At 41.9% G+C, this 24,497-nt stretch overlaps 2 protein-coding genes and 1 long non-coding RNA gene across 8 annotated transcripts; 2 read left to right on the top strand and 1 right to left on the bottom strand.

The window, feature by feature from the left end:
- Positions 1-7,450: 7,450 nt before the first annotated feature.
- On the bottom strand, positions 7,451-23,859 carry LOC124201199. The gene is made up of 18 exons (XR_006877553.1): positions 23,772-23,859; positions 23,492-23,576; positions 22,970-23,233; positions 18,377-18,816; positions 16,014-18,012; positions 15,828-15,946; positions 15,206-15,757; positions 12,596-13,192; positions 11,011-12,532; positions 10,901-10,950; positions 10,579-10,833; positions 10,365-10,511; positions 8,669-10,291; positions 8,319-8,590; positions 8,131-8,245; positions 7,921-8,059; positions 7,705-7,856; positions 7,451-7,645 (listed from the first exon to the last, which is right to left on the bottom strand). It is a non-coding gene; the product is annotated as an uncharacterized LOC124201199 (long non-coding RNA).
- Positions 14,244-17,169, top strand: LOC124201198 (DNA mismatch repair protein Msh2-like). Of its 6 annotated transcripts, XR_006877552.1 has the most exons (11): positions 14,368-14,499; positions 14,553-14,608; positions 14,676-14,931; positions 14,999-15,142; positions 15,212-15,464; positions 15,525-15,769; positions 15,837-15,998; positions 16,068-16,268; positions 16,344-16,650; positions 16,731-16,952; positions 17,030-17,169. XR_006877552.1 is itself a non-coding variant. In XM_046597696.1 (4 exons), exons 1-4 carry the CDS (start codon positions 14,488-14,490, stop codon positions 15,047-15,049), a joined length of 363 nt encoding a protein of 120 aa, XP_046453652.1. In that variant the 5' UTR covers positions 14,244-14,487; the 3' UTR covers positions 15,050-15,292. The 6 variants fall into 6 exon arrangements, 2 of the variants coding, with proteins under 2 accessions (XP_046453652.1, XP_046453651.1); XR_006877550.1 differs by lacking the exons at positions 15,525-15,769; positions 15,837-15,998; positions 16,068-16,268; ... (1 more) ...; positions 16,731-16,952; positions 17,030-17,169 and having other exon boundaries at positions 14,244-14,499; positions 15,011-15,142; positions 15,212-15,292; XR_006877551.1 differs by lacking the exons at positions 15,525-15,769; positions 15,837-15,998; positions 16,068-16,268; ... (1 more) ...; positions 16,731-16,952; positions 17,030-17,169 and having other exon boundaries at positions 14,244-14,499; positions 15,212-15,292.
- On the top strand, positions 17,984-21,765 carry LOC124201197. Its single transcript, XM_046597693.1, has 4 exons — positions 17,984-18,792; positions 18,912-19,295; positions 19,860-20,073; positions 20,175-21,765. The coding sequence occupies exons 1-4, from the start codon at positions 18,286-18,288 to the stop codon at positions 20,867-20,869; spliced, it is 1,800 nt and encodes a 599-aa protein (XP_046453649.1). The 5' UTR covers positions 17,984-18,285; the 3' UTR covers positions 20,870-21,765.
- Positions 23,860-24,497: the final 638 nt, after the last annotated feature.

Below are 24,497 nucleotides of genomic sequence, written 5' to 3'. Positions count from 1 at the left end.
TTTTCATTCTCATCCTTCTCTCCAAACGTTTCCAGATGTTTAGTTTTTTTTTCTTCCCAATCAACACATTTGTAGCATTTTTTTTTATTCTCTCGCAAAGTTGTTTCTTTTCTGTCTTCTTCGTGTTGCTTCCTTGAAACGTTGAATGCTAAGTTAAGCCGACTCCGGGGGTCGCCTTCAAAGGAGGCGGCTGTGTAATACCCCGCGGAGCCAACTAGCCCCGCGAGCCAACTTGCCCCTAAGAGACAACCAACCCCAAAGAGCCGACTTGCCCCGCGGTGTCTATTAGCCCCGCCCCTCCAGCGATGGGCACCACCTCCGCCTACGTCACAGCCGTGACGTCAACACCGGCAGCACACTTCACACCCCGTGACTCACACCGGAATGCCATCCACCGGAAACGCCGACGCTGCACGCTGACTCGGCGGACAGATCAAAATACCGGCCCAGCTCAACCAAGAATACGATCCAGCGGGATCAATTCTGCCCTCAATAATCCACTATAAATGCTGCATCCCTTCCATGTGTATCTCTCTCTCGCTGTACTCCCTTCCTGTCGGTCAGACGACTAATACATCGGCTTGTACTTTCACTACGTGTCTATTCTCTGTAACCGCCAACGGGGCGTTACATAACTACTGGAGGCTTTAGCTAAAGCACTTGACCATCAGATCGATGAGCCACGACTATCAGAGGTAGCGAACCAGAATTGCTGGAGGCCAACTTCCCCAGCCTTCAAGAACAATCGCAATATTGGTCGTTAAACGTAGAACAACACGACGCTTTCCTTCTCATGGGAGCTGCGCTGTTACAACACGTCCACACCACCAACCAGCTTTCCAAATTAGATTACAACCAGAGACTGGTAGCCAAAATTCGGAAAATTAACAACTATTTAGATGCCGTTTTGCCCAATAACCGCCAACTCGTGATGTTCTTAGCCGGGTCCGGAGGAACAGGAAAATCACGCGTCATCCAATGCTTCAAAGATTTCGCTCGGCGCTGGCATTCCGTGGCATCCACCGTCATCAGCGCTTCCTCTGGCGTAGCTGCTATGCTCATTGGAGGATGCACCCTCCACTCCGCATTGGGGATTGGCATTAGAAGAGAGCCCCCAAAACCCACTCAACAACATCAACGCCTGGTCAGAAGTGGGAGTGTTGTTCATCGATGAATTCAGCATGGTGACACCACACATGCTGGGTCTCATCGACGATCCATTGAGGCAATTAAAAGGCCAACCCGATAAACTCTACGGTGGTGTTCACCTCATCTTTTGTGGCGACTTTTACCAACTTCCAGCCGTCGGCAGTGGCACCATTTACTCCAACATCAATGCCAAAGCAGGTGTTAATACCATCCGAGCATCGAACGGCCGGCACACTTGGAAAACGTGCCTCACCGACGTCATAGAACTCACCAAAACCACAGGCAACAAGTCCGAAATGGGCATCGGCCCTCGAACATTTTAGGGTCGATCAACCTCGTCAAGATGACATCGATTTAGTTTCCAGCAGGTACTACATGTTCGATGACCTCCATCCCATACCCAGTCCACCAAAATTTACCATGACGGCCTTCCCTTTCAACGACATGCGCGAAAAAGCCCTGCTTAACTGCGAGCAACGGCTCCTTCAAAAACTCCCCAATTGCAGAAACCCTGACTACTGGCGTACCCACGACATCTTGCTGGTTAAAGCCATCGTCAAACCCTCCAAAACATCCAACCCCATGACAGAAACCCAAATAGAAGCCATCCGTAATCTAGGCTCCAAAGAACTAGGTCGGTCAGGCAACTTGTACCGTATCGTCGACGCACCATACATCGTCACGAACAACGCCGACGTTTTTTATTATTTTTCATTTTTTTTTAATAAAAAGGGGGGGGGGGATCCCAGTCTCTAAAGACTCAACACCTGGCGCAAGGCCATATTCCCAACTTACCCCAAAGTATTTTAAAATCCAAAGTTCGTGGAAGAAATTCCTGAACTTGCTTTGTGCAAATCGTATTGCCTCCCAAAATTGCAACTCTGAATCATTTTTTTTTACCTTTTCATTTTCTTTCTTCTCCTTCCTATCTCTTTGCCCTCCAAATAGTTTAAGTTTTGTGTCTATCTACTTGTTTTTTCTCTCTCTCACCCTCTCTCATCTGTGCCCTTCTTCACACCTTTCTCCAGCCTCAGTAATTCGAATTCTTTGACACGTACAGTGCCAACATAAAATTGGTGCCAAAAGCCCCATTTTTCCGACGGAAATTATCAAACGATTACAGTGCTTACAGTGTTCTTCTCCCCTCCTTGACAACATCATTTCCAACAAATAACAATCAGAATTAAATTCCAGAAATGGAGACAAAATTCTACGTGCCAGTGGTGGTGAACAATATCCGGGTCATTACCTACTTCGCTACAAATTTGGCGATTACCCTCATCCGCAAATCCGTGGCGGAAGGGTTGAAATGTGTTCTGTGCCCGGTATATGGCCCCGACGTATCCTTCATTGACCCGGCAACGGCCCGCGTATATCCACTTTTGTGGGAAACACGCCTCACCATCACGACGAAAGATCAGCCAATATCGTCAACTGCGTACGTCGTGCAGGACGACGAAATAGGAGCATCAATAATCATTGGAATGGATACAATTATAGCAATCAAAGGTACGATAATGATAGACGAAGAGGGACATTCAAATCCCCTCTTCCCAATACCGGGAGACGAAAAATTGCTTTACCCAAAACCGGTGTGGGCTACCGGGCTCGGTGTCTCCCTTGCGTCACCGGTTTACGCATCCAAGTCGGAAACGGCTGTCGTACCGTACGACGGCCCGGACCGGTATTACGACTGCGTGACCAGGTCACATTTTCCCATCACCGGAAAGATCAACATGCCGCTTCCCAACAACCCGAATTTTTGTGTATTGATTTCCAAGATCACTACCCCCATCATCTTAGGCTTAGATTATATGCGGAGCGTCAACTTCCAATTAAGATTTCCAGACATGTGCTTCTCTTGGCCGCAGACATTAGCAGTCCGCCCGTACCGCCCGCCCGCACGTTCAATAGCCGGCCCGACGTGCCCAAAGTGCGGCCTAAACGGCCACGTACAATCCCAATGCACGGGGGCCCGTGAAATTTAAAAAAGGAAGGGGAGGGAAGACATCGTCGACAGCAGGCACCAACCTCTTTTATAGTTGACATCCCTAGATTCCTCACCTTCTTTTACTTAACTTTCTTGTACTTTTACCTACTCTTAATTCCCCCATGTTCATTTGTTATGCTCCCCCCTACACCTTCTTCAGGTTGCTCCCATTTTCTCCGAAATTGTATAATGTGCCACGTTTGACAATTTCCTTTCTATTTTCCAAAAAGCCCTAGCCGATATTCCCCATATATTCCTTCTCATCTTGTTTCCTTTCACTCGTTTCCTATTTTTTTTTCTCTCTCCTCCGCGTCCCCTTTCTCTTCAAACGTTTTCCAATGTTATGTTTTCTTTCTTCGTTGTATTGCTTCTTACAACGCTTATTCATTTAATGTGACTACAAATTAAGCCGACTCCGGGAGTCGCCTTCAAAGAAGGCGGCTATGTAATGCCCCGCGGAGCCGACTTGCCCCGCGGTGCCTACTAGCCCCGCCCTCCAGCGATGGCCACCACCTCCACCTACGTCACAGCCGTGACGTCAACACCGGCAGCCCACGTCACATCCCGTGACTCACACCGGAATGCCATCCACCGGAAACGCCGACGCTGCACGCTGACTCGGCGGTCAGATCAGAATACCGGCCCAGCTCAACCGGCCCGCTGGTCCAGCTCAACCAAGGCGCTGGTCCAGCTCAACCACGAAGATGATCCAGCGGGATCACTTTTGGCCTCGATCAACTCCCTATATAATCTGTATTTGCCACTATGTATCTCTCTCTCTGTACTCCCGCCCGATCGACCAGACCTGTAATACATCGGCTCTTCATCTTCGCACTTGTCTACTTTTATTCTCTGTAACTGCCAACCGGGCGTTACAGGAGTGGCCAACGGAACGCTAGCCTTCCTTCAGGATATGTCTTTAAACCAGGATGCACCATCACCTTACACGAACTGAAAAACGAAAAAGGGTGCCTACCGTCTACGCCAACGATGTACAATGTCTCTTATTTCAACATAAAAATTCTGCATGGAACAACGTCTCTCCTTTCACCAGCATACCCAAAGGCTGGTTCCCGGTCGTCCCTTCCACCAAATCCGTCGAATGCAATTTCAACGAATTCTACAGGACCAAAATTCAGATGCACAAGTTGCCGTGCGTCCTATCCTTAGTTTTCACTGGACACAAAACGCAAGGACTCACCACCGACTCCATAATTCTAGCTTGCCTGGCCCCCAAAGATAAATCAGGAGTCAGTGGATGGCTGTACGTCATTCTTTCAAGGGTCAAAACCGTCGAAGGATTGTTTCTAATGGAAAATATCGAAAAAAAATCTGGCCAAATACGTCGCAAGATCTGACGTTCAGCGAGAAATGCATCGTTTGCGAGCCATCAACCTTCTAATGGCCCAACGTTTACGATCAACTCAAGCGCTCCATCACTCATAGACGCCACTTCCCTACTATAAACAAAGCTACCCCAAGATCCTGTTCTCTAACTTCCATCATTTCTGCATCATCATACAGCTTCTTTCAGGTCGTATTAATACACGTACTTCAAACTTATTCGTCCACAATAACGTGTCACACATCTCTCTCGTATATATTTCTCCAACCAGGCCGTCTTTCCCACAACTCCTCCCATCTCTACTTCTATGTTTCTCAATGACCTTCCGCAAAAAAAACAAAAAATGCAACTCGCACTAAATAATTACTCGCACGAGTATTTGCACACTCCTCACACGATCATTAGTGGCTCTTTCAGCTGACACACTCATTCCTTCCGGTCACAACAAACCCCGATCACAACTAAGGAAAAATTTAACCGTCACTACAGTTGAAATTTATTCCAAATTTCGCTTTCATAGGACTTGACTTATATCCAGTATATATAAATATAGCCACACAGATGGAACTTAAGTTTAAAACTATCCTTCCCTTTATAGAAAAAATCTAAAAAAATCAGCTCATTGCTACCTATAATGGCTACGGCAAAAAAAAAATTCATTGCGATCCGACGAAAATTGGATTTTTCGGATCGCCGAGAATAAAAGCCAAACTCCATAAGGTTCTCTCTCGCGCACGCGCCCGTTCCCAAACTTTAGCTGGGTACTGAATATGTGTTCTGAAAACGCCATAATCTGAAATAACTTCCCACATATCGGTATCATATTTTGTAACATTTTGCTAGTTAAATTTGAGTATCTGAATTGTGAACTTTAAAAATCATTTATTATTCTTAAAGTTCACATTCAGAACCATTTTTAAAAAGAAAATTTTACAAAGTATGTGTATGCAGTGCGGTAATCAATTGATTTATGGCAATTTCGCAAACGTTGAACGCAGGTGTGGTGTTGAAGGAATGTGACAGAAATGTTCTCCGCGGTGAAATGCTTTGGAAGAAAAAGAAACATATATTATTAACATTCATGCACAAAGTTAAACAAAAATTTGCCTGACCCGACTTTAACCGGGGCCGTTATCCAGGTCGGGTTATTTCCAACCCATATGCCGACCCAGTTGGAAGATTTTTCGCCTCTCGTCCAATGCGACCCCGTCCAGCTTGGTCTAGGCCACAACCCTTTAAACAGCCCGGTCTGTTAATTAATTTAAGACAAAAAATTCATAAACTTTTCGAAACGAAAAACAGGAAAAATTACTTTTTTTAAGGATTCAAATAACGAACTGTGACGACTCAGCGATGATCTGCTACGACAATTTACTAAAATCCAAATTCGGATTTATTTGGTTGCAACACCATCACAGATGAACAGTAAAATTGAAATGAACTGGCTGCGCCGATTATTCGGACGTGTTTGCATCGTTTCTCTCTTAAGGAATGGATAAAAGCAAAACGCGAGGCTGTCGATGTTTACGCCATAGATACGTTTTCTCCGAATTCTTTACTATATTTTTTTATTTTCTTGCTTATAGTGATTTTCGTTCCTCGGAAATTCATCGCCTGTGTTTTCCCCAATAGTCTTACTTTACATTGAGAACTACCATTTACCTATAGATTTACCATCTATTTATCTCATAATCTGTTTCTCTTTAATAGGTTCATTTTTTATTTCTCGGTAGTTGTAAGAGGACATGTCGAGAAAATGGAGATTATTGTGTTTTTTATCCGTTTTTTACTTAAATCCGCTTAAATCCCCCCATTGTGTGATGAAAGATTTTAACATTGAAATGTCAATAAAATACTGATGCTGATTAGTAGCCGATTTATTGACTATAAAGCTAAATAGGACTTGCGCAAAATAAGCCCAAGTAAATGTGATTACATATATAGTATTTCACCCACCAAGGTTCAACTTTTGCTTTCAACTTCTGCTCCTCCAGAAATCATTTGCTGCTAGTTGAACAATAGTTCATTCGAATTTGGATTTCTCACCTTGTTATTGATGATAACACTTATTAACATCTTCCCTAAGTTAACGGCTCAGGCTAGAAAAAAAGGATGATTCGCTACCGTTCGCTACGAATGCCGAAATGAGAGACAAACTATAGCGACACACTCTTTGGGGAGAAATAATATTTACGCCATCACACTCAATTGAAATCAACACTTCTCTGCCCGGCTGGTGGTTTTGTCAGCGTCAAAGTGGCGGGCAAAAGAACGAGGGATACGGTAGGTTAAATACAACGCGAATTGGTTAATTAATTTTATTCAACGCGCGCCTATGAATAACAAAGGGAAACAAAACCGTATGGCTGCCATCTCTCAGACATCGGCTTAATTCGCCAGCACAAAGTTACAGAGAAGAAGTGGAATAAACGAAAAACACGGTTTCAATTCCGGCAGAATTCTAACAGAGGCGACAATACAGCACAATCGTTCGAGGCTTCGAACAGAATCTCAGCGGCAAACTGAACAATCCCCTCAGGCCCCTACACCGATTTCTCTATAGAAAGGGTGATGAAGAGGTTTGAAAAATCAGAATGAACCATGAAAATCGTTTCTTCTCCCTTCATTCTCTGCAGTCGAGCAAAGGTATTCCAACTTCCAAGCCAACTGTGCAACAACATATCGCACGAAATTTACAGATTCCGCATCAACAGCGCCGTCCGGATTCTAGAGCAGCGACCACCGAATGTCAAATTGTTACTTACAAAATTAAAATGTAGAACCGTTCAATAAATTTGGTAGGATGCATGTTTCATATACAAGGTGAAACATCAAACTATTCGAAAAAAAAAGAAAAGCCAATTAAACCTCCCTCTGAATCTAACATTAGAAATTGAATATGTATAATATGTATCTTTTGTAAATAATGCATTGCTGAGCATTGCATTTACTTTGCCACTGTTATCCTTTTTAAAACATGCCAAACATTGATTAAATACACGCATTTCAAATGTCAATAAATTTCAATTGCACACGACTCGGCGAAATAATTTTATTCTACGGTAATCAAATTTTAGTTTTAATTAATGGCATTAATTGCAGAGGAGATGATATTTGACGTCAACGCCACACCGAAAGCCACCGCCCGTGTCACCTTTGCCCTAAATTCCCACACTTGTCAATTCAAGCCCTTAAAAAATGATAATAATGAAATGAATACCTTTGGACCCCAGCGATTTTGTTTGGTGACCAAACAGACTTCCGTCCGGTAGACGGAACAGCGGACTTAATCGCAATCCGCCAAACGTTTCATATGGACCCCCTGACACCACCTGACGCTGCGGGCACGAAAGGGCCACTGACCAGCAGCGCCTATAAAATGGCTCAAAATGTTTAAAACTCAATCGAATGAAAATCCGATGGTTTTATAGTTTACATCGATCATTTCTTTGGTCCACCTGCTGGCGTCCTCGTCCGTCTCGGCACTATGGTTGACTCGATCCTGAAATTCCTTGCACTTGGCGCCTTCGTGAATGGACTGGCTAGTGATGAGGCAGTTGCTCTTGCGACAGCGACTGGCAGCGGCATCAAAATCGACAATTAGAACGCTGGAATCAATTGAAATCCAATGAAATTAAGAAAATACATTTTTGATTTCAAGTTCCTGTAGGATGACGTCACAGGCGTAATTGTCGTCGTGGTACGGGCATGTCACCGGTCACTTCATCTCTGAATTCAATCAGGTGAGCCAAAAACAATCCCTGTGACATCAATTGAAAATGGAATTCAATTAATTCAAAATTTCATCAATTGTAGGATGTTTAGTATTACTACCTGCAGAAATTGTGGTGACATTCCCTCAGGGTGACGCCCACGCTCGCGGGAACGGTCATCAAACGGACGGACCGGACAATCGAAAGTGTCGGCGTTGGTTACGACGTCGCTAGTCCAGTGCGCAGGTCCACCACTTTCGGCTTGCTTACTGCCGGAAGTTGATCCGTCGGCCGTCGATTGACAGCGCAAGCCTCGTGTCTTCGTTGGGTTAACCAAAATGCAGCAGCTGGGGTAGATCCAGCCATCCACAGGATCCGATCCGCCAGTCTCCACTATCAACTCATCCAAATGTCATTCAAATGAAATCCACAGGAATAAAAAATCAAAATGGATTTATTTGTTGTTTTTACCTTAATCAGACTCCGCCAGTTGCTGTTCATCCGTTGCGATGTTGTTGGTTGTTGTTGTTAGTTGAGGGTCTTTGATCTTGTTAGCAGGTTGCTGGTTGATGGTGTTGTTTGGCCGTCGCTTCCCAAGTGCTGTACCGATCCTCCTCGTAATTTGTAAGACTTCCGGGCTCCGTTGTTGGTCGAATGTGGCGCTGGGTCGGGACGGGCTGGTTCACCTTGAGCTGGACCGGGTTGAGGCGAAGGTTGGCTGATTTTAAACTTAGGAACTGGCGCCGGATTGTTGAGAACGTACTAGCCTTCAATCCTGGTCGATCCACCGGGACTGACGGCCGACGAATAATTGGAGCGGATCGTGTTCGATTCTGACGGGTGGAGGTTGTGGTGACTGGCCAACAAACCCATCGCCCAGCTGTTGCACTCGTACGTCACCGGAGGAAGAAGGGCATTGGTGAAGAAGAGCCGCAACCTTCCATTATTTTGATCGCGACGCTGCGTTGGCGGATATGAGTGCTGATGTAAGGTATTGCAATTGGCTTATTCCGCGTTGCTTCCGTGATTCCGGCCACGTTTGTACCAGCACGGCTCGAGCGAAAGGGTCATTATGCCAGAGTTGGAATCCATCGTGGTTGGAAATCATCGTCGAACCGGTGGTGGAAGCTTCCGCTTGTTGCGGCTGCTGCTTGTTGGAAGAATCCAGCGGACGGAGGACTCCGCCTTCTACTTTGAGGATGTCGTTGATTTTGAGCGGACAGTCGTCCAATTTGTTTTGCTGATACCGGCGAACAGTTTCACTTTGCTATTCTCGTCCAGCAGCAAATTGCAGTTCAGGTCGTTGCCTCACTTGTTGTTGCTCTCCTCCGGAGGACAAGCTTCAGGCGGAGTCGATTCCATCAGGTCGGGTAGCGCCGCCGTCGTCACCGGATAAGGAGCGACGATGTTGAAAGTCTTGGTCGGATTTTGCTGATCTGGAGGCGAAGCCGCTTTTCTCTTTCCCGGCACGTGAGTGAATCCGCTGAATGCGACCAAACTGGATTGGTTGTGGGTGGAATGGCGGGACGAGGTGCCGGGCTCTTTTTTTCTTGGCCGTCGACTTGTTAGTCTGCGACAGCCTTTTGTCGTTGCACTAGTCCTGCTCCTCGTAACTCGGCTGGATTTGATCCATCTGCTTCATCTGAGTCTCCCACTGGGTCCGCATGACCCGGATGACGTCGCCCTTGATGTTGTTGTGGAGATGGTGGTGGCTGCTGCCTAGCACTTTGTCGCTGGACTTGTTGTTGAAGGCCATCAGTCCGTACTTGCGCCGGAGGGTCAGCGCCGCCCCCGGATCGTTGTTGACCGTTGTCTGGATGAAGGAGAAGCTGTTGGTGCTGAGCCAGTCGCTGGATCCCGTCATGGGATCCATCGCCATCGCCGGATGACGACCGAACTATTTTCGACGCTGTGCGACCGGCTGCCAGCGCCACCGCCGTGAACAGCCGAGAACCGGATGGAGGCCGGATGGATCCGCCAGTTGCAGCTGTTGACGATTGCTGTTGCTTCTCTGGAACCAGCTTTAAGCGGTAACTTAACAAGGGCTTAACAAGGGCAACGAATGTAGGCTTCACCATGTGTAATCAAAACCTCCTACAGGTAAGTGTTAAATTATATTTCACCTTTTAAAATTGATTAAGAAGAGTAAGCATGCCTTTGGACTTACTTGGACGATGAGAGATTCTAAATTTGAGAAGGCATCATTTGGCATCATTGTCTGAAAACTGTGCCACAAGTATCTTTCTTGCTTAAGTATCCACATAGCTGCATCCTATTTGATTTTCTGAGCCAATTTTGAATGCTAGAATACCAACTTGAGAGGTTATGTCAGTCGATCCCAAAATAAAATCTTCCACTTGGGTGAGGTTTCCAGGACTTACTTGAAATTGGAGAGACCTGTCACTTTTGGATCCATTGTAGATTTCAATGCAGTAGTGCTTGCTGACTACATCACATGCAAAGTTCTCAAAGTGACTTTTGTTAAAGACCACCGATTCCAACCTCTTAGCTCCATACCCCAACATCCTGACGACACTGTGTGTTTTGAAGTAATCTCTTGAAGCAAAAAGGACATCTTGCTCTTAATTGGTAAAAAATATCCCCTCGACCGAAAAATCGCAGGGTAGGGCATGTATCTGAAACAAAAAGCCATAGGCAAGTAAATTTTATTTGAATCAGCTGTTTCATTTCACTCTTGCTCACCTCTGGAAGATTTCCATAGAAACTGATAAAACCTTGTTCATGGGGAAGATCTAAACACCAAGTGTGAATTTAGATAATCAACAAGCTTGTCGAGGGATTATAATAATTACCTGGTAATACATTTGTAGAATCAGCCATGATTCCCATGACGTTACTTATTTTCAGTATTTTGCTTCTCTGTGTTTTTCTTGTTTTGGCGCGCGTTGTAAAAATTCTTGTCAAGAAAACCGTGTTGCCAAATTAGATTTGTAAATCGGACTTTTTTTTTACTTTTCTTTTCATGTCTTTTTTTTTTTAATCTTTTTTCTTTTTTTTATTTTAAATGGGATCAACTCAGATTAGACTAATAGCGGAGCATGTTGCAAAAATGAACAAGATTAATCCGTTATCACTGTTTTCCTGTCTGGCTGTCCCTTGTACCAGAAGTTCATTATGCGTTTTTTGCTATCTTATCTTATTATTTGTACCTTATTATGAGTCTTATTTTTTGTGTTATTAGCTCTTCCACTACATATCTATTTTTTCGCTATTTGCGACTTTTTACTGCTTTTGGCAAAATTGAAATTTCATTTGTTCGATTCTGATCATATTTTAGAAAATGCTAATTGAAGCTAATTATTGCAGAGTAATTTTCTCAAAAAGGAAGTCGACTGAGTAGGCCTAATGGAGAGTGGCTTAAACTCTAGCCTATTCATACAAGGGAGATAGATCCTTTACTATTGTTAACTCGATTACGTTTGACGAATTGTTAACCGGATTTAGCAAATTGGTTTCGACAGAAGTTGCAGCAATTATTTGCTCTTGTTTTTAACAGTCAGGATACAGGTGGATTGACCGTTCCATTAACGTTCGAAAATCAGATTGCTTCCAGTGAATTTCGCAGAATTTCGCCAAAAATTTTGACCGGATGTAACACAAGAAATTTTGGAGCAACTTCCTCATTTAAAAAAAAATGTTTTGATGTACTTACTAATGTAACTGACTTTTTCAGCGATGCAAGGACCGGCCGTCGGAAAGGGAGCAGATAAATTCGTGCCATAAATTCCGGCGTCGCTTCCGCTGGGAGAAGTTGTGATGCAAACAATTTTATTGTCTGAAATAGGTTTTAAAAGATGTCGAGTAGGTTCGACCACACGATTGGGTAAAGATCTGTAGAGTTTGATTGAATTGAATCGGTTGTTCAAGACGGCCCTGTTGATGACCTTAGCCGGAACTGCACCGTCATTCAAACGGACTTCTATTGATTTGTCGTTATCGGTATTATCTAATTCATAAAAAAACAACATGTTAATTCAATTTCCTATGCATTATTATTTCATTTTCTAACGGAATGAATGCTACTTTCCGTTTCAGCGTCGTCGATTTTGAGAAGGATTATTCTTAACACTCGTCGACCTTATAAGTTCGTATTCTTATAATCGACGATCTAATACGGCCACAAGTGTTAAAATCTAACTTTAACTAGTAATATCACTCTCTGATGCACTACGGTAGACAATTATCAAAACGACCGATCAATAAAGATGCATTGGATTTAATTTGACTTACTTTGATCAGGACTGAACGAAATCCTACGCGGTTTCTTATTGAGAAGCGATCGCTCCAGCTGAGCCTCACGATCGGCAAGCATCCCTAAAAAGAACAAGATAAATCTTTAGACATAAGAAATTTCAATGAATGGCAGGGCATAATTACTTGCGAGAGAAGCGACCAGGTTTTCGTAAAATGACGTCAGCGGGGATTTAGCGACTCTGTAGACATCGGTGAGGTAAAGTTGCGCTCGACGTCTAACATCCGCCAGGCGACCTCGATATGTTCGTTGTTCGCCACCAGTGGAATTGCCAGTTCAGAAGAGTTGATGATTTTCAACAGCAAAACGATGAGAAAAATAAAAAAAGACGATGGCTGACAGCTGACAGTCTGTCGTTTGCTGGTGGTTTACTTTGACGAACAACAATTCGTCGTCCATGTTTTCTCGCCAAAAGATTCTGCGGCAAGTTGTTATCAAAGACGGTGGTAGTGAACGAGGAAGATCGCTTCCTTTCCTTAAACACTTGGATGCTCTTTAAAATTAGAACTCGGCGAGATTGAGTAACTCGCATGCAAAACTGGAATTTCGAATTCTCCCGCCAGTTTCTTGTTTGCATCAATTCGATATCATGAGGGATTCCATTAGGTCGTTTTTGACGTTCGACTTTTGGCCAGCACAGGGATTCCCCATCATCATCACACACTCACAGACACATTAAAATTTACACTAATCACTAGATTTTCACTCGGAGGTTTTTGGAGCTAATAGGAATAATCGAGAAGAAACAAAGCAACAAAGCCCATTTTTACATTTAAGGGATTAAATTTACGATTTGAACAGAAACGGGCTCTTTTAAAGGACATTTCCCTCATTTACGGGATAGCAATTCGTGAAATACTTTAAAAAAGGGGGAGATCAAGAATTCGAAAAGAAGTAGAAAGTCAATGGATGGACACCAATTTCGAAAATATTGAGAATTGCAAGCAGATTTTAATATATACGTGTGCATGGAATCAGAAATTTTTCAGATCAGATGGTTCATGCAGATTAAAATTTTTTATAGATGATTGAATGATTGCGATTTTTTGCTCGATAATAATCGAACATGATTTTGATTGGTAATGACGTAATAATGCCCAACAATGCGAATTGCGATTCAGGCAATAGGCGATAATTTTCCGCTTGTTTAAGCGAAAATTTTCCGACTATTACTCCGATTTCATTCAACTTGATGAATCAGGAATATAGTCGAAAAGTTCTCAGTTTCCATAGTCGGATTGAATTGTGTGTATCTACTATCTAGTGAGGAATAACAATTTAATCAGCTTTCATGCAAATTTGATGTTTGATTAAACTAGGTCATGCATGCATATATTTTTTGCTGAAATTTCAACATGCGCATTGTTTGACAGTGACACGCAAATTAAAAGGAGAAAAGGTAGAAGCTGTTGGTTCCATAATTACTTACCTGTTTAACCATCCCAACAAAAAATAAAGCATTTGAAAATTGTTGGTGTAACAATTTTTCATGAAATAAAATACATGCCTTGTGTTATTGTACATGCTGAAGAAAATTACTCTGCAATTAGCTTCAATTAGCATTTTCTAAAATATGATCAGAATCGAACAAATGAAATTTCAATTTTGCCAAAAGCAGTAAAAAGTCGCAAATAGCGAAAAAAATAGATATGTAGTGGAGGAGCTAATAACATAAAAAATAAGACACATAATAAGATACACGTAATAAAATATTTGTAAGATAGCAAAAAATCCACAATGAACTTCTGTCCTAAGGAAAAGCCGGACTGGGAAAACAGTGATAACGGATTAATCTTGTTCACTTTTGGAACATACTCCGCTATTAGTCTAATCTGAGTTGATCCCATTTAAAATAAAGAAAAAAGAGAAAAGAAAAGTCAAGAAAAAAAAAGTCCGATTTACAAATCTAATTTGGCAACACGGTTTTCTTGACAAGAATTTTTACAACGCGCGACAAAACAAGAAAAACACAGAGAAGCAAAATACTGAAAATAAGTAACGTCATGGGACTCATGGCATGTATTACCAGGTAATTATTATAATCCTTCGACAAGCTTGTTTATTATCTAAATTCACACTTAGTGTTTAGAAATCCCCCATGAACAAGGTTTATCAGTTTCTATGGAAATCTTCCAGAGGTGAGCAAGAGTGAAATGAAACAGCTGATTCAAATAAAATTTACTTTCCTATGGCTTTTTGTTTCAGAAACATGCCCTACCCTGCGATTTTTTGGTCGAGGGGACTTTTTCTACCACACAAGGGCAAGATGCCCTTTTGCTTCAAGAGATTACTTCAAAACATCAGCAGTGTCGTCAAGATGTTGGGGTATGGAGCTAAGAAGTTGGAATCGGTGGTCTTTAACAAAAGTCACTTTGAGAACTTTGCATGTGATGTAGTCAGCAAGCAATACTACATTGAAATCTACAATGGATCCAAAAGTGACTGGTCTCTCCAATATCAAGTAAGTCCTGGAAACCTCACTCAAGTCGAAGATTTGATTTTGGGATTGACTGACATAACCTCTCAAGTTGGCATTCTAGCTCAAAATTGGCTCAGAAAATCAAATAGGATGCAGCTAATGTAGATACTTATGCAAGAAAGATTCTTTTGACACAGTTTTCAGAAAACATGCCAATGATGCCTTCTCAAATTTAGAATCTCTCATCGTCCAAGTTAGTCCAAAGGCATGCTTATTTAATCAATTTATTAAAGGTGAAATATAATTTAACACTTACCCGCAGGAGGTTTTGATTCCACATGGACGCCTACGTTGCGCCGAAAACAATTCTGAACCGGCATGGACTGCTAATAGTAAATGAAAACAAGTCAGCTGAGTTTTCATCCACAGCTGAATCAGTTCGATTACTTAATCGAACTTAATCGATCTCTCTATTGCGCTTCAAAAAAGGACAACAAGAAAACGCAGCTGCGCTTCCTGAAGTCAGTTTAGATCATTCCATGGCAGTTCTGGCCGCCTTAGTCAAACATCTAGACGTAACTTATCTTCACATATTCTAAACTATTTACAATTTACTACTGAAATATTTTCTATAGCCAATGACCGACGAAACAAACTTTGGAAAGTACAGTCTACATAAGTTTGATTTTACTCAATACTACATGAGACTTGATTCGGCAGCATCCGCCGCCTTGCATCTGACTTCGTACGGAGCTGAAGTCTCCACGATGGTGACGTCCAAAGCTGGAGCTCCTCGTACAATCGCTGCCCAGCTGCTTCTCAAACTTCGGGTGGGCAGCAACTGTTGGCTCAGTGGATCAAACATCCTCTACAGATAAAAGTAAGTGTTGGAATAAAGTTTAAAAGCAACACGTCGTATTTTTAAATGAAAATCTTACCTATAATAGACAGGATTAATAGGCTACGTCTAGATGTCGTAGAAACATTCGTCAACGATGTCCAGCTAAGACAAACGATAACAGAGGATCACCTCCGACGGATGCCGGATTACCAATGACTATAGCCAAGAAGTTACAAAAGTCTAAAGCAAATTTACAAGATCTCTACAAGTATAAAATTCAAACCTGTTGATTAGCTGATGACTTTGAGCTCCTCCTTGACGATTTTTTCTGCTGCAGGTTGTACTTGGGCTTGAGTCGCTTGTCGGTACTGGTCGACTGCTTACTGGAGAACCAGGGGGATCATGCCGCTGTTGTTATAGGCGTGCTCATCCAGCCATTACGAAATGCGAACGAAAAGCTTGTCAAATTAAGGTAGAGACAACTATAGACCTCAATCAAGCAAATCAAGGCGAGTTTATCGTCATGACCAACTAGGAGGTATACACACATTTGCATGCGCGTTATTTGCCAGGGGAATCATGAAGTTAATGACTTAATTCGGCCCGCTATTAGAGCTCAAAAATGAACTAGATGATTGCGGCTCGAGAGCTGAAAAGGTCCTCTCCTGAGCGGCATCCGATCTCAAGCTGGGGACTTCCAAGAGCGTCAAATTGGAGAGCAACGCACAGATCGGATATTATTTCCGAGTCACCCTGAAGGATGAAAAGAATCTTCGCAACATCCGCAATTATACCATACAATTGATACTAATAAAAATGGCGTACGATTCCGGAACTCTGCCTTGGAAGAAGTCGACGAAACTTACTTGAAAGTACGCCGTGATTATGAGCAACAACAAAGTTTCAGTTGTCAGTCGCTGGTACGTATAGTTATTACAATTTATATCCCTCGTAGACGTATATGTCGGGAAATGCCTAATTTCTTATTGTTTACACGCAGTTGGATACGTTGAACCTCTGCAGTCGTTGAACGATGCCTTGTCAAAGCTGGATGTACTGACAAGTTTCGCCGTATGTTCAATTAGCGCTCCAATTCGGTACGTCAGACCGTAAATCTTGGAGAAAGGATCGGGGAGCACTGAACTAATTCAAGTCAGACATCCGTGCATAGAACCCCAAGACGGAGTTAATTTCATTACCAACGACAACATCTTTCACAAAGGTAATCAAATGATTAAATGCTGTGCACAAACAAGCTTGTTAGGTCTTTATTTATGCGACTTTTGTATATAAATCTAGATGGGCATCGTTTCTACATTATTATCGGGCCCAATATGGGTTGATGCCATTTTAACTGGAGTCGGAGCTGGTGATTGCCATCTCAAAGGCAAATCAATTTTCATGGCTGAAATTATTGAGACTGCCAACATCACCCGAGTAATTCACGTACATCACATACAATAACGACAAGTTAAATCATTTTCATCCACAAAATTACAAAAAAAAATGTCTAATTCAAAATAAAAAATCACAGAGAAATTTAAAACTATTTTTAATTCTGCTACTATGTCAGGTCTGTAAAAATGAGGGTTCGTAACGTCAACTACTAAACTCAAATTCAATTTAAAATTTTGTGTGGCGGAAAGATCAACCGCAAGCAGTGGCTATGGTCAGCGCATGGTATACTTGTACGGTCGTATATATTAGGATCCGCTAATAAAATTGTTAAAGATTAACGCCGAGGTTGCGAGTTGGAGCCTCGCTTTGTGAAACAACAATTTTTGGCTATTTGCTTAATCTTAGTTTGATTGATTTCCTTCCAGCGAGTTATAATTTTAGGTCGGCAGTGAAATCGATTTGTGCAAGAAAAGACATTTAACTCTTATACAATACGCTCAGTTATAGCAAAATATAGGCTTGGCAGTTATGCTTTTACTTGGCTCTTAATATAAACACAACTTTAACTGGCAACGCCTATATAGACCTACTCTAGACAAGGAAGGGTTTATAATCAATCGTAAATTCAAAAGTAAGTGTAGGCTACAACCGTTTAAATGCATACGAAGTCTAAAAGGAATCATAGGGTTATTTATAGTGTCCTGTTTTAGGCTGAGTTGTAAACCTTGGCAATTCTGGCTGGACTGGGAAGCCGGAAGCTACAGCCAATATTCTATAAATGTTTCCAAAGTTGTTTTCGCTGAACACTACGCAGTGGTTAAATTCCCAGACAGCAGTCTAGGTTAAGGGCAGTCAAGTGGGGGGTCGCGGCTGCTGCGTTCCGGCTGTGTAGCACAGTCAGACAGTGATCGAGTTCGAAACGATACAGACGTTTATTATTATTATAGACTGTACTGAGCTTTGTCGAAAAAGAGTTGTATTACTTGACTCATTTACTGGTTCAAATTTTCAATTCTACAGTGCTCGTTTGTAATATTGTGATTGGAATAATTGAATTATTATTGCAATTGGTGTGAAATCAGTCAAATAAAAGAGAATTTAGAAGCCAATTGATCTTCTATCACTTTCTTATTGAGGTTAAGTTAGCATATAGAGAAATGGCAAGCCAAACAACAAGACTTGCCGTTTCCATAGCAAACGAGTGCACTGAAATCACATATGAGAACCAGATGAAAATGTGCAAATTACCTTTAGAAAATAACTTTGACTTTTCGGAGGCGTCCGCCAACACTGTCAGGCGATATTCTTATGGCCCATCTAACCCACCGGGGAGTGACAGGAGCAAAACGGTTTTACTGATGGGAGGAACCGGATCGGGAAAGACGACGTGGATCAACGCCATGATCAACTATGAGCTGGGAGTCGAATGGGCCGATCCTTTCCGCTTTAGACTCGTCGACGAGGTTCTCCAAGGAGGGTCACAAGCTCACAGTCAAACCCAAGATGTTACTGTCTACCACCTTCACTACCGAGATGGATTTCAAATTCCCTTTTCGCTGACTATCGTAGACACGCCGGGATTCGGAGACACTGAAGGAATTGAGCGAGACCACAAAATCACAGAGGCCGTTGCGAAACTCTTCAGAGATGAAAATGGCATCCAGGTAAGCAGTTCGTTAACGACGTAACTTCAGTGAGAAAAAAAACAAAACAAACAAACATTTCATTTAAGCATTTGAATTAAATACGATTAAATATAATGTATAAATATTGATGTATCAAGGAATTGGATGCAGTGGGCTTCGTCGTCAAATCGTCTGATGCCCGTCTAACTCCTTCACAAAGTCACATTTTCGAATCGGTCATAGGTATTTTCGGCCGTGACGTTAAAGAAAACGTCCGTTTCCTAGCCACTTTCGCCGACGGAAAGCGACCGCCGCTTGTCTTAGGAGCGATCAAAGAGGCCAAACTTGCCTGTCAGACGGATTCCAGCGGATTGCCGTGCTATCAAAAGTTCAACAACGGCGCCATTTACGTCAGCAATCAAGATGAAGAGGACGAGTATTCACCCATCGATTGGAGAAACGGAATGAAGAATTTCAAGGAGTTTTTCGACGAGTTATCAAACATGCCAACCAAATCGCTGCATTTGACCAGAGAACTCTGGGTATTTACCTATTATGATATTATTTTTTTAGAAGACTATAAGTGGAAGTATAGGAAACACCATTGTGTCATCAAGACTGGCCTGTCGTTGTCTGCTGTGCTGCAAAGAATCGGCCATTAGGGTTTTATAAATAGAATTGCAGCGCGGAAGGAAAAGCGGATCAGTGCTGCTATTTCGATTTTGTTTACTTTGGCACACAACGGCTCTGCATTTCTTTCTTTGTTTTGATCGACTTTGTCGTGTCAATTATTAGACGTACTTGACTTGCATCAATCGTCACTTTATGACAACTGCGCCACAGGTTCTTATAATAGCTGACGTTGCGGAAATCGATTTAAACGTTTCTGTAGGTTACGTCAGTTACAGTACAAGAATAAGAAATGGAATTCATAAGTTCCATGTGATGCCATTCCGTTTTCACGCGGCCATTACGAGAAAAAGCAGCACACGAAAGACAAATTGCAAACTAAGATGAAGGCAAATGACATAATCAACGTTTGTCAGATTTCGATCGGGCGGGAAAAGACGTACCATTTTTGACATTTACTTAATTTTTATTTTTAGGAAACGGCCAACAACAGTGCACGTATGATTTACCAAGGTGCCACGGCATCTGCCAGTGCCATAAGTCACATGAGAGCTACACTGGGAATAATCGACAAGATTTGTCGAAATCTACTAGAACTGAAAGGAGACGTCAAGGAATTTCAAATGAAATGCAATTTCGCCAAAACAGTGGGAACAACGTCCAATGTAGCCGGTGCCGCATTGGGTGTAGGTAAATTGAAAAGCCCCTGCGTATACTAATCAAAGTATAGCTAATTTCTACTTCCGCTGACAAATTAATTGTCATCCCAATTTTTCTCAATAATCAATAAGGTGGAGTTGTTATGGCTCCCTTCACTGGTGGAGCTTCTTTAGTGTTGACTGTTTCTTCGCTGAGTGCCACTGTGGCCGGAGTGGGCATCAATTTGACCACGGATTCCATAAACCGAAAAAAGACCGAAAAATATCTCGAGACCATCAACGATCTTCTTTCCGATTTAAATCAGCGCTGCGAGGAACTAGACGCTATTCTGGACAATTATAGGACAGCCGTCAGTGGGTTGGAGCAGAGCCATGGATTGAATGAAGGCATGTCGGCTTACATCATCAAAAAATTTGCCCTAGACTACAAGCGAATTTTGAGTGTCACTGGAAGTGTGGCCGCCTTCAAAGCAGCGATCGACCTGAGCCGAACAATCGAAATCGCCACTTCCATCGGCACGTTAACTACAACAGCCACAGGAGGCGTGTCATATGTCATCACGCGTTCGATGGGCGAGCTCACCGCAGTCGAACTAGCAGCCATCAACAATTTGGGAAAGGTCGTCTTGGGTAGGACGACCGCCATCTTCAGAGTTTTTACGAATACTATGATTGTAGTTAACATTGGTGTCGTCGTGTTTGATATCTATTCACTGGTAAAGGACTGGAAGCGCCATCATCCGGCAGTCGAGGCCATCGACGACGCCATTGAAAAATTAAACACAGCCAAAACTGAGATCGAAAATAACCTGTCTATCATGGAATGATTACACTTGTCAATCTCTCGAATTTTCCTCTATGATAAATCACAATTTAAAAAAACGTATTTCAATTCTGCAAGATGCTGATAAGTGAAAAAATACTCACCATAAAAAACTACTCCCCACTTCATTAACTCGCATTAACTCTATTTAGGCATTTCAACGCTAAACATTGATTCGTTTTTCGGACATTACGATTCGTTTTAGTGATTCAGAACCCACATGTCCTGTTGCGCCCACAAACCAAGAGTAGACGAAATTCGAAAGAAAACCGCAAATCATTCTGAAACAGCAAACTAAGACCATCAAGGAATTGCTCCCCCACTGCCTGGATCAACAAACTGAAAGAGTCCTTTTGAGGTTGCAAAGGAAATGCGGAAAATTCTAAGTGCTCGCTGTGCAGGACCTAGAGATGGGCAACGCTCTCCAACGGGCAAACTCTGGCCGAAAAAACGAATATAGCAAATAAAAGCAAAAAACTATAGTCTGTAAGAATCGTAAGAATAATAATAAAAAAAACTTTCGTTAAAGTCCCGCTTCGACGCACCTTTCAATATTTTCAAATCTTCTTTTCAACTTCATAAATTGCCACCCTTGTTTGTTTTGTTGCAGTAGCGTGTTAGATATAATAAATTGCAATAATTCAGAATTTCAAATTTTTTGTTATGATGACAAGTCACATTGATACGTAAAAACAAATCTGACAAGATTCAAATTTATTTCCAAGTCTAATATAACCATAGTAGGAAATGAACAAAATTTAGACTTTTTCCCCTCTTCCGTAACGTCCGTAACCAGATATTCTTAATGTAATAAAAACCCCTTTGCCTAAGGTTGGGAACAACTGCTGGTAAAAAGATGAATGCTTGCTCTAAATTTGGAATACACACTACGTCATATTCTTAAGATAACTTTTATTTTTTAGTTCAAACCCAAAATGAGGGACATGTGAACGAGATGGGCGTCCTGTATAAAAATTGCCGAGTTGTCCACGATAACGATCCCACTTTGAAATCGGGAATGAATCGGGTCTATCAAGTTTGAAAATAATCCGAGTCTAGGACTACAGTAAATTAGCGGACGAGACACAATTTACAGTGGGAAAGAGGGATTTTTCTAATTTTATTAACAAGCTGATAAACGATGAACCCAAACTTGCCACCAAGCAAACGACCCTTTGCTAATATAACGAGAGAAAAAAAAAAAAAAATTGTTCTAGATGGATCGAGTGCTAGAAAGAGCTGGTGGACGCAAAGTGCAAAGAAATCCACGCAGCCCATCTGGAACGCGTATCAAATGGCTCTAACTCGTGCTGCTCGCTGGAGACAAACAGTTTCGCAAATTTAAAAGAACCAATGAAGTACGTCAGATTAATGAACAGAGTGATTTAGAAGAATCGAAAATGCCTTATTCAGTTGTCCAGCACAAAATTACAGAGGCAAATGGAGTAAAACAAAACCACAATTTCCCATCATAGAGAAGAATCTAACGTCAGAAAAAATCGATTTTAAACTTTGCTGTGACGTGGCCAAAAATTTTCGATCGATTTGTTCCGGTTGATAAAAAAAACGAGAACGTTAACTCGCAAGACAAACACGGGGAAGGAGAACAGCTCATCAATTTACTTTGGTGGGCAAGTCTGTTGATGCACTGCTCGCCGCAGCTCACTGCCGATTCATGATAAATTGATTGGTGATCATCGGCAATTAATAATAATAATTTTTTTTTCATAACAAAACGATCCTGATTTCAAATGAAGCCAAAACTTTGTCTCTCACATTTCACACCCACAAATTATTTAACTGACAAAAATCCAAACAATTTTGTAACTAAATCTTGGCTTATTTACATAGTTGGCTAGAATCGATAAAAGACATTGTCTCCTCTACATACAGGTCTAATTATGACAATTTTAATTACCAAAGTAACTGGAAAGAAGGCGACGGTCAACGACACCCAGTAATTCAACTAAATTCAAAACAAAATGGCTCGAGACGGCCGTAGGTAGCCTACACGTACACGTCTACACGAAAATGGGTTTAACTATATGAAAGATGAACTGGACCCAAGTTAAGACATAAACAATGAACGTAGTGAACAACTAACCTGTGATTGTGGGCAGTTTAACTCGGAGTGAATCACTCGAAATCGATTCTCTGGATGAATTCTTCCATCTCACGACCGATAGATGTTTGCTTGCCCTATTTTGCTGTCCAGCAGGGAGTCCGTTTATGGAATTCACCAGTTGAAAGGGATGTTCGGAATAGGTTCTAACTATATAAGCCGGAAAATGTTGGTTGCCAGTTTCGAGGCGGAAGGCGATCCAGATTGAAGCTCCGCGCGGCGTCAGTTTAGAGGTAACGGGCTGTTCTGTGAACAGAGTAAAAGAAAAAACAAATTTTTGGAACTGAAAAAAAGTTTAAATCAAGATGGTGGATGCCCATTAACAGACTATCTGACTGCAAACCCTGTGAAAGTAGGATGGAACCACACAAAACTGTAGAAGTATTAATTTTTGGTAGGCTAATCTTACAGACTAACGTCTAAAGCATGTAGTAAAGCTAATATGCAAGTCCTGCTGTCATAAAAAGGCACAACAGATCAAGCAAGTAGTGATAGCCTACACACCCATTAATATTGATGAATTTGAGGTCTGCTGCCGTGTGATGCCAGAAAAAGCAAAACTTGTGTTTAATAGTGGTGTTGATAAAATCTGCACAAAGGATTAAAAAAATATTTTAATTACATTGCAAACAAAGTAAAGAGAAGTAAACAGAAAATGCAAAAATGCACAGACGAGATGTGTTTGACTGTTTGTCAATTGCCATGCACAACATTTTCACAGGTTACTCTTATCTAAAGCCCATATAATCATACTATATTCATTCTTATTATTTAAGTTATTTACCTTCAAAACAGCGTCAAGTGTATTACATTAAACAAATTCCACTATATGAAGGGACACGAAAAACAAAACACGACGAATCACATTTTCGTCGTACTCGTACAGTTTCAATTTCTGTGCAGCCATTAACACCGTTGCCAAATACACTTTTGTTCCCACTCAGCTGATCCCGCCAAAATTTAAACTGAAATATAATTTGGCATCCCGCATCCGTGAAAATGTGAACATGTCATTAGCCCGTTGCAGTTTTCACTCTTCAAGGATGAATTCGTTGTAATAGCTGTTAAGAGACTAGTGAGACATCCATTCTGACTTTTAAGCACCAAATAACTTTAACAGACAACCGAACTGACATTTTTTTTTCCATTTTGGCCGCATTTTGGTCCCGGTGGTCTTGCATTCTCCACATCCCAAATCTAAAGGATATATGAATATCCCTTTTCACGTTACATAATAACACGGTTTGTCTTTTGTACAACGTTAGCTGTGAATCAACGACAGCTGACAGGATGGACCACCGGGAAAAAACCAGGATAAGGAGTGCGGCTCAGTGGAGTCGGGAAACCATTGGATTTCCTATATGGTCGTGAATATCACTACACTATATACAGTCAATAGAACGCGCTACCCTAGTAATGAATTTGATAAATCCAGCTACAAAAATCAAAAAGTTGATTAGCTGAAAATTATCTTCAGATGTTCTGAGGTGTTGTCACTTTGAGGGCTCAG

The sequence above is a fragment of the Daphnia pulex genome, chromosome 8, assembly GCF_021134715.1.
Source record: "Daphnia pulex isolate KAP4 chromosome 8, ASM2113471v1".
Lineage (NCBI taxonomy): Eukaryota > Metazoa > Arthropoda > Branchiopoda > Diplostraca > Daphniidae > Daphnia > Daphnia pulex.
This window is presented reverse-complemented; position numbering and strand designations above follow the sequence as displayed.

Bases quoted from the DNA above. Each gene is read 5' to 3' on its own strand.
- LOC124201198 (XM_046597695.1), top strand. The intron at 14,609-14,675 runs GTGAGCAAGAGT...TTTTTGTTTCAG, and splicing joins TCTATGGAAATCTTCCAGAG to AAACATGCCCTACCCTGCGA.
- LOC124201197 (XM_046597693.1), top strand. From the start codon at position 18,286: ATGGCAAGCCAAACAACAAGACTTGCCGTTTCCATAGCAAACGAGTGC. The intron at 19,296-19,859 runs GTATTTACCTAT...TTTTATTTTTAG, and splicing joins ATTTGACCAGAGAACTCTGG to GAAACGGCCAACAACAGTGC. The intron at 20,074-20,174 runs GTAAATTGAAAA...ATAATCAATAAG, and splicing joins CGGTGCCGCATTGGGTGTAG to GTGGAGTTGTTATGGCTCCC.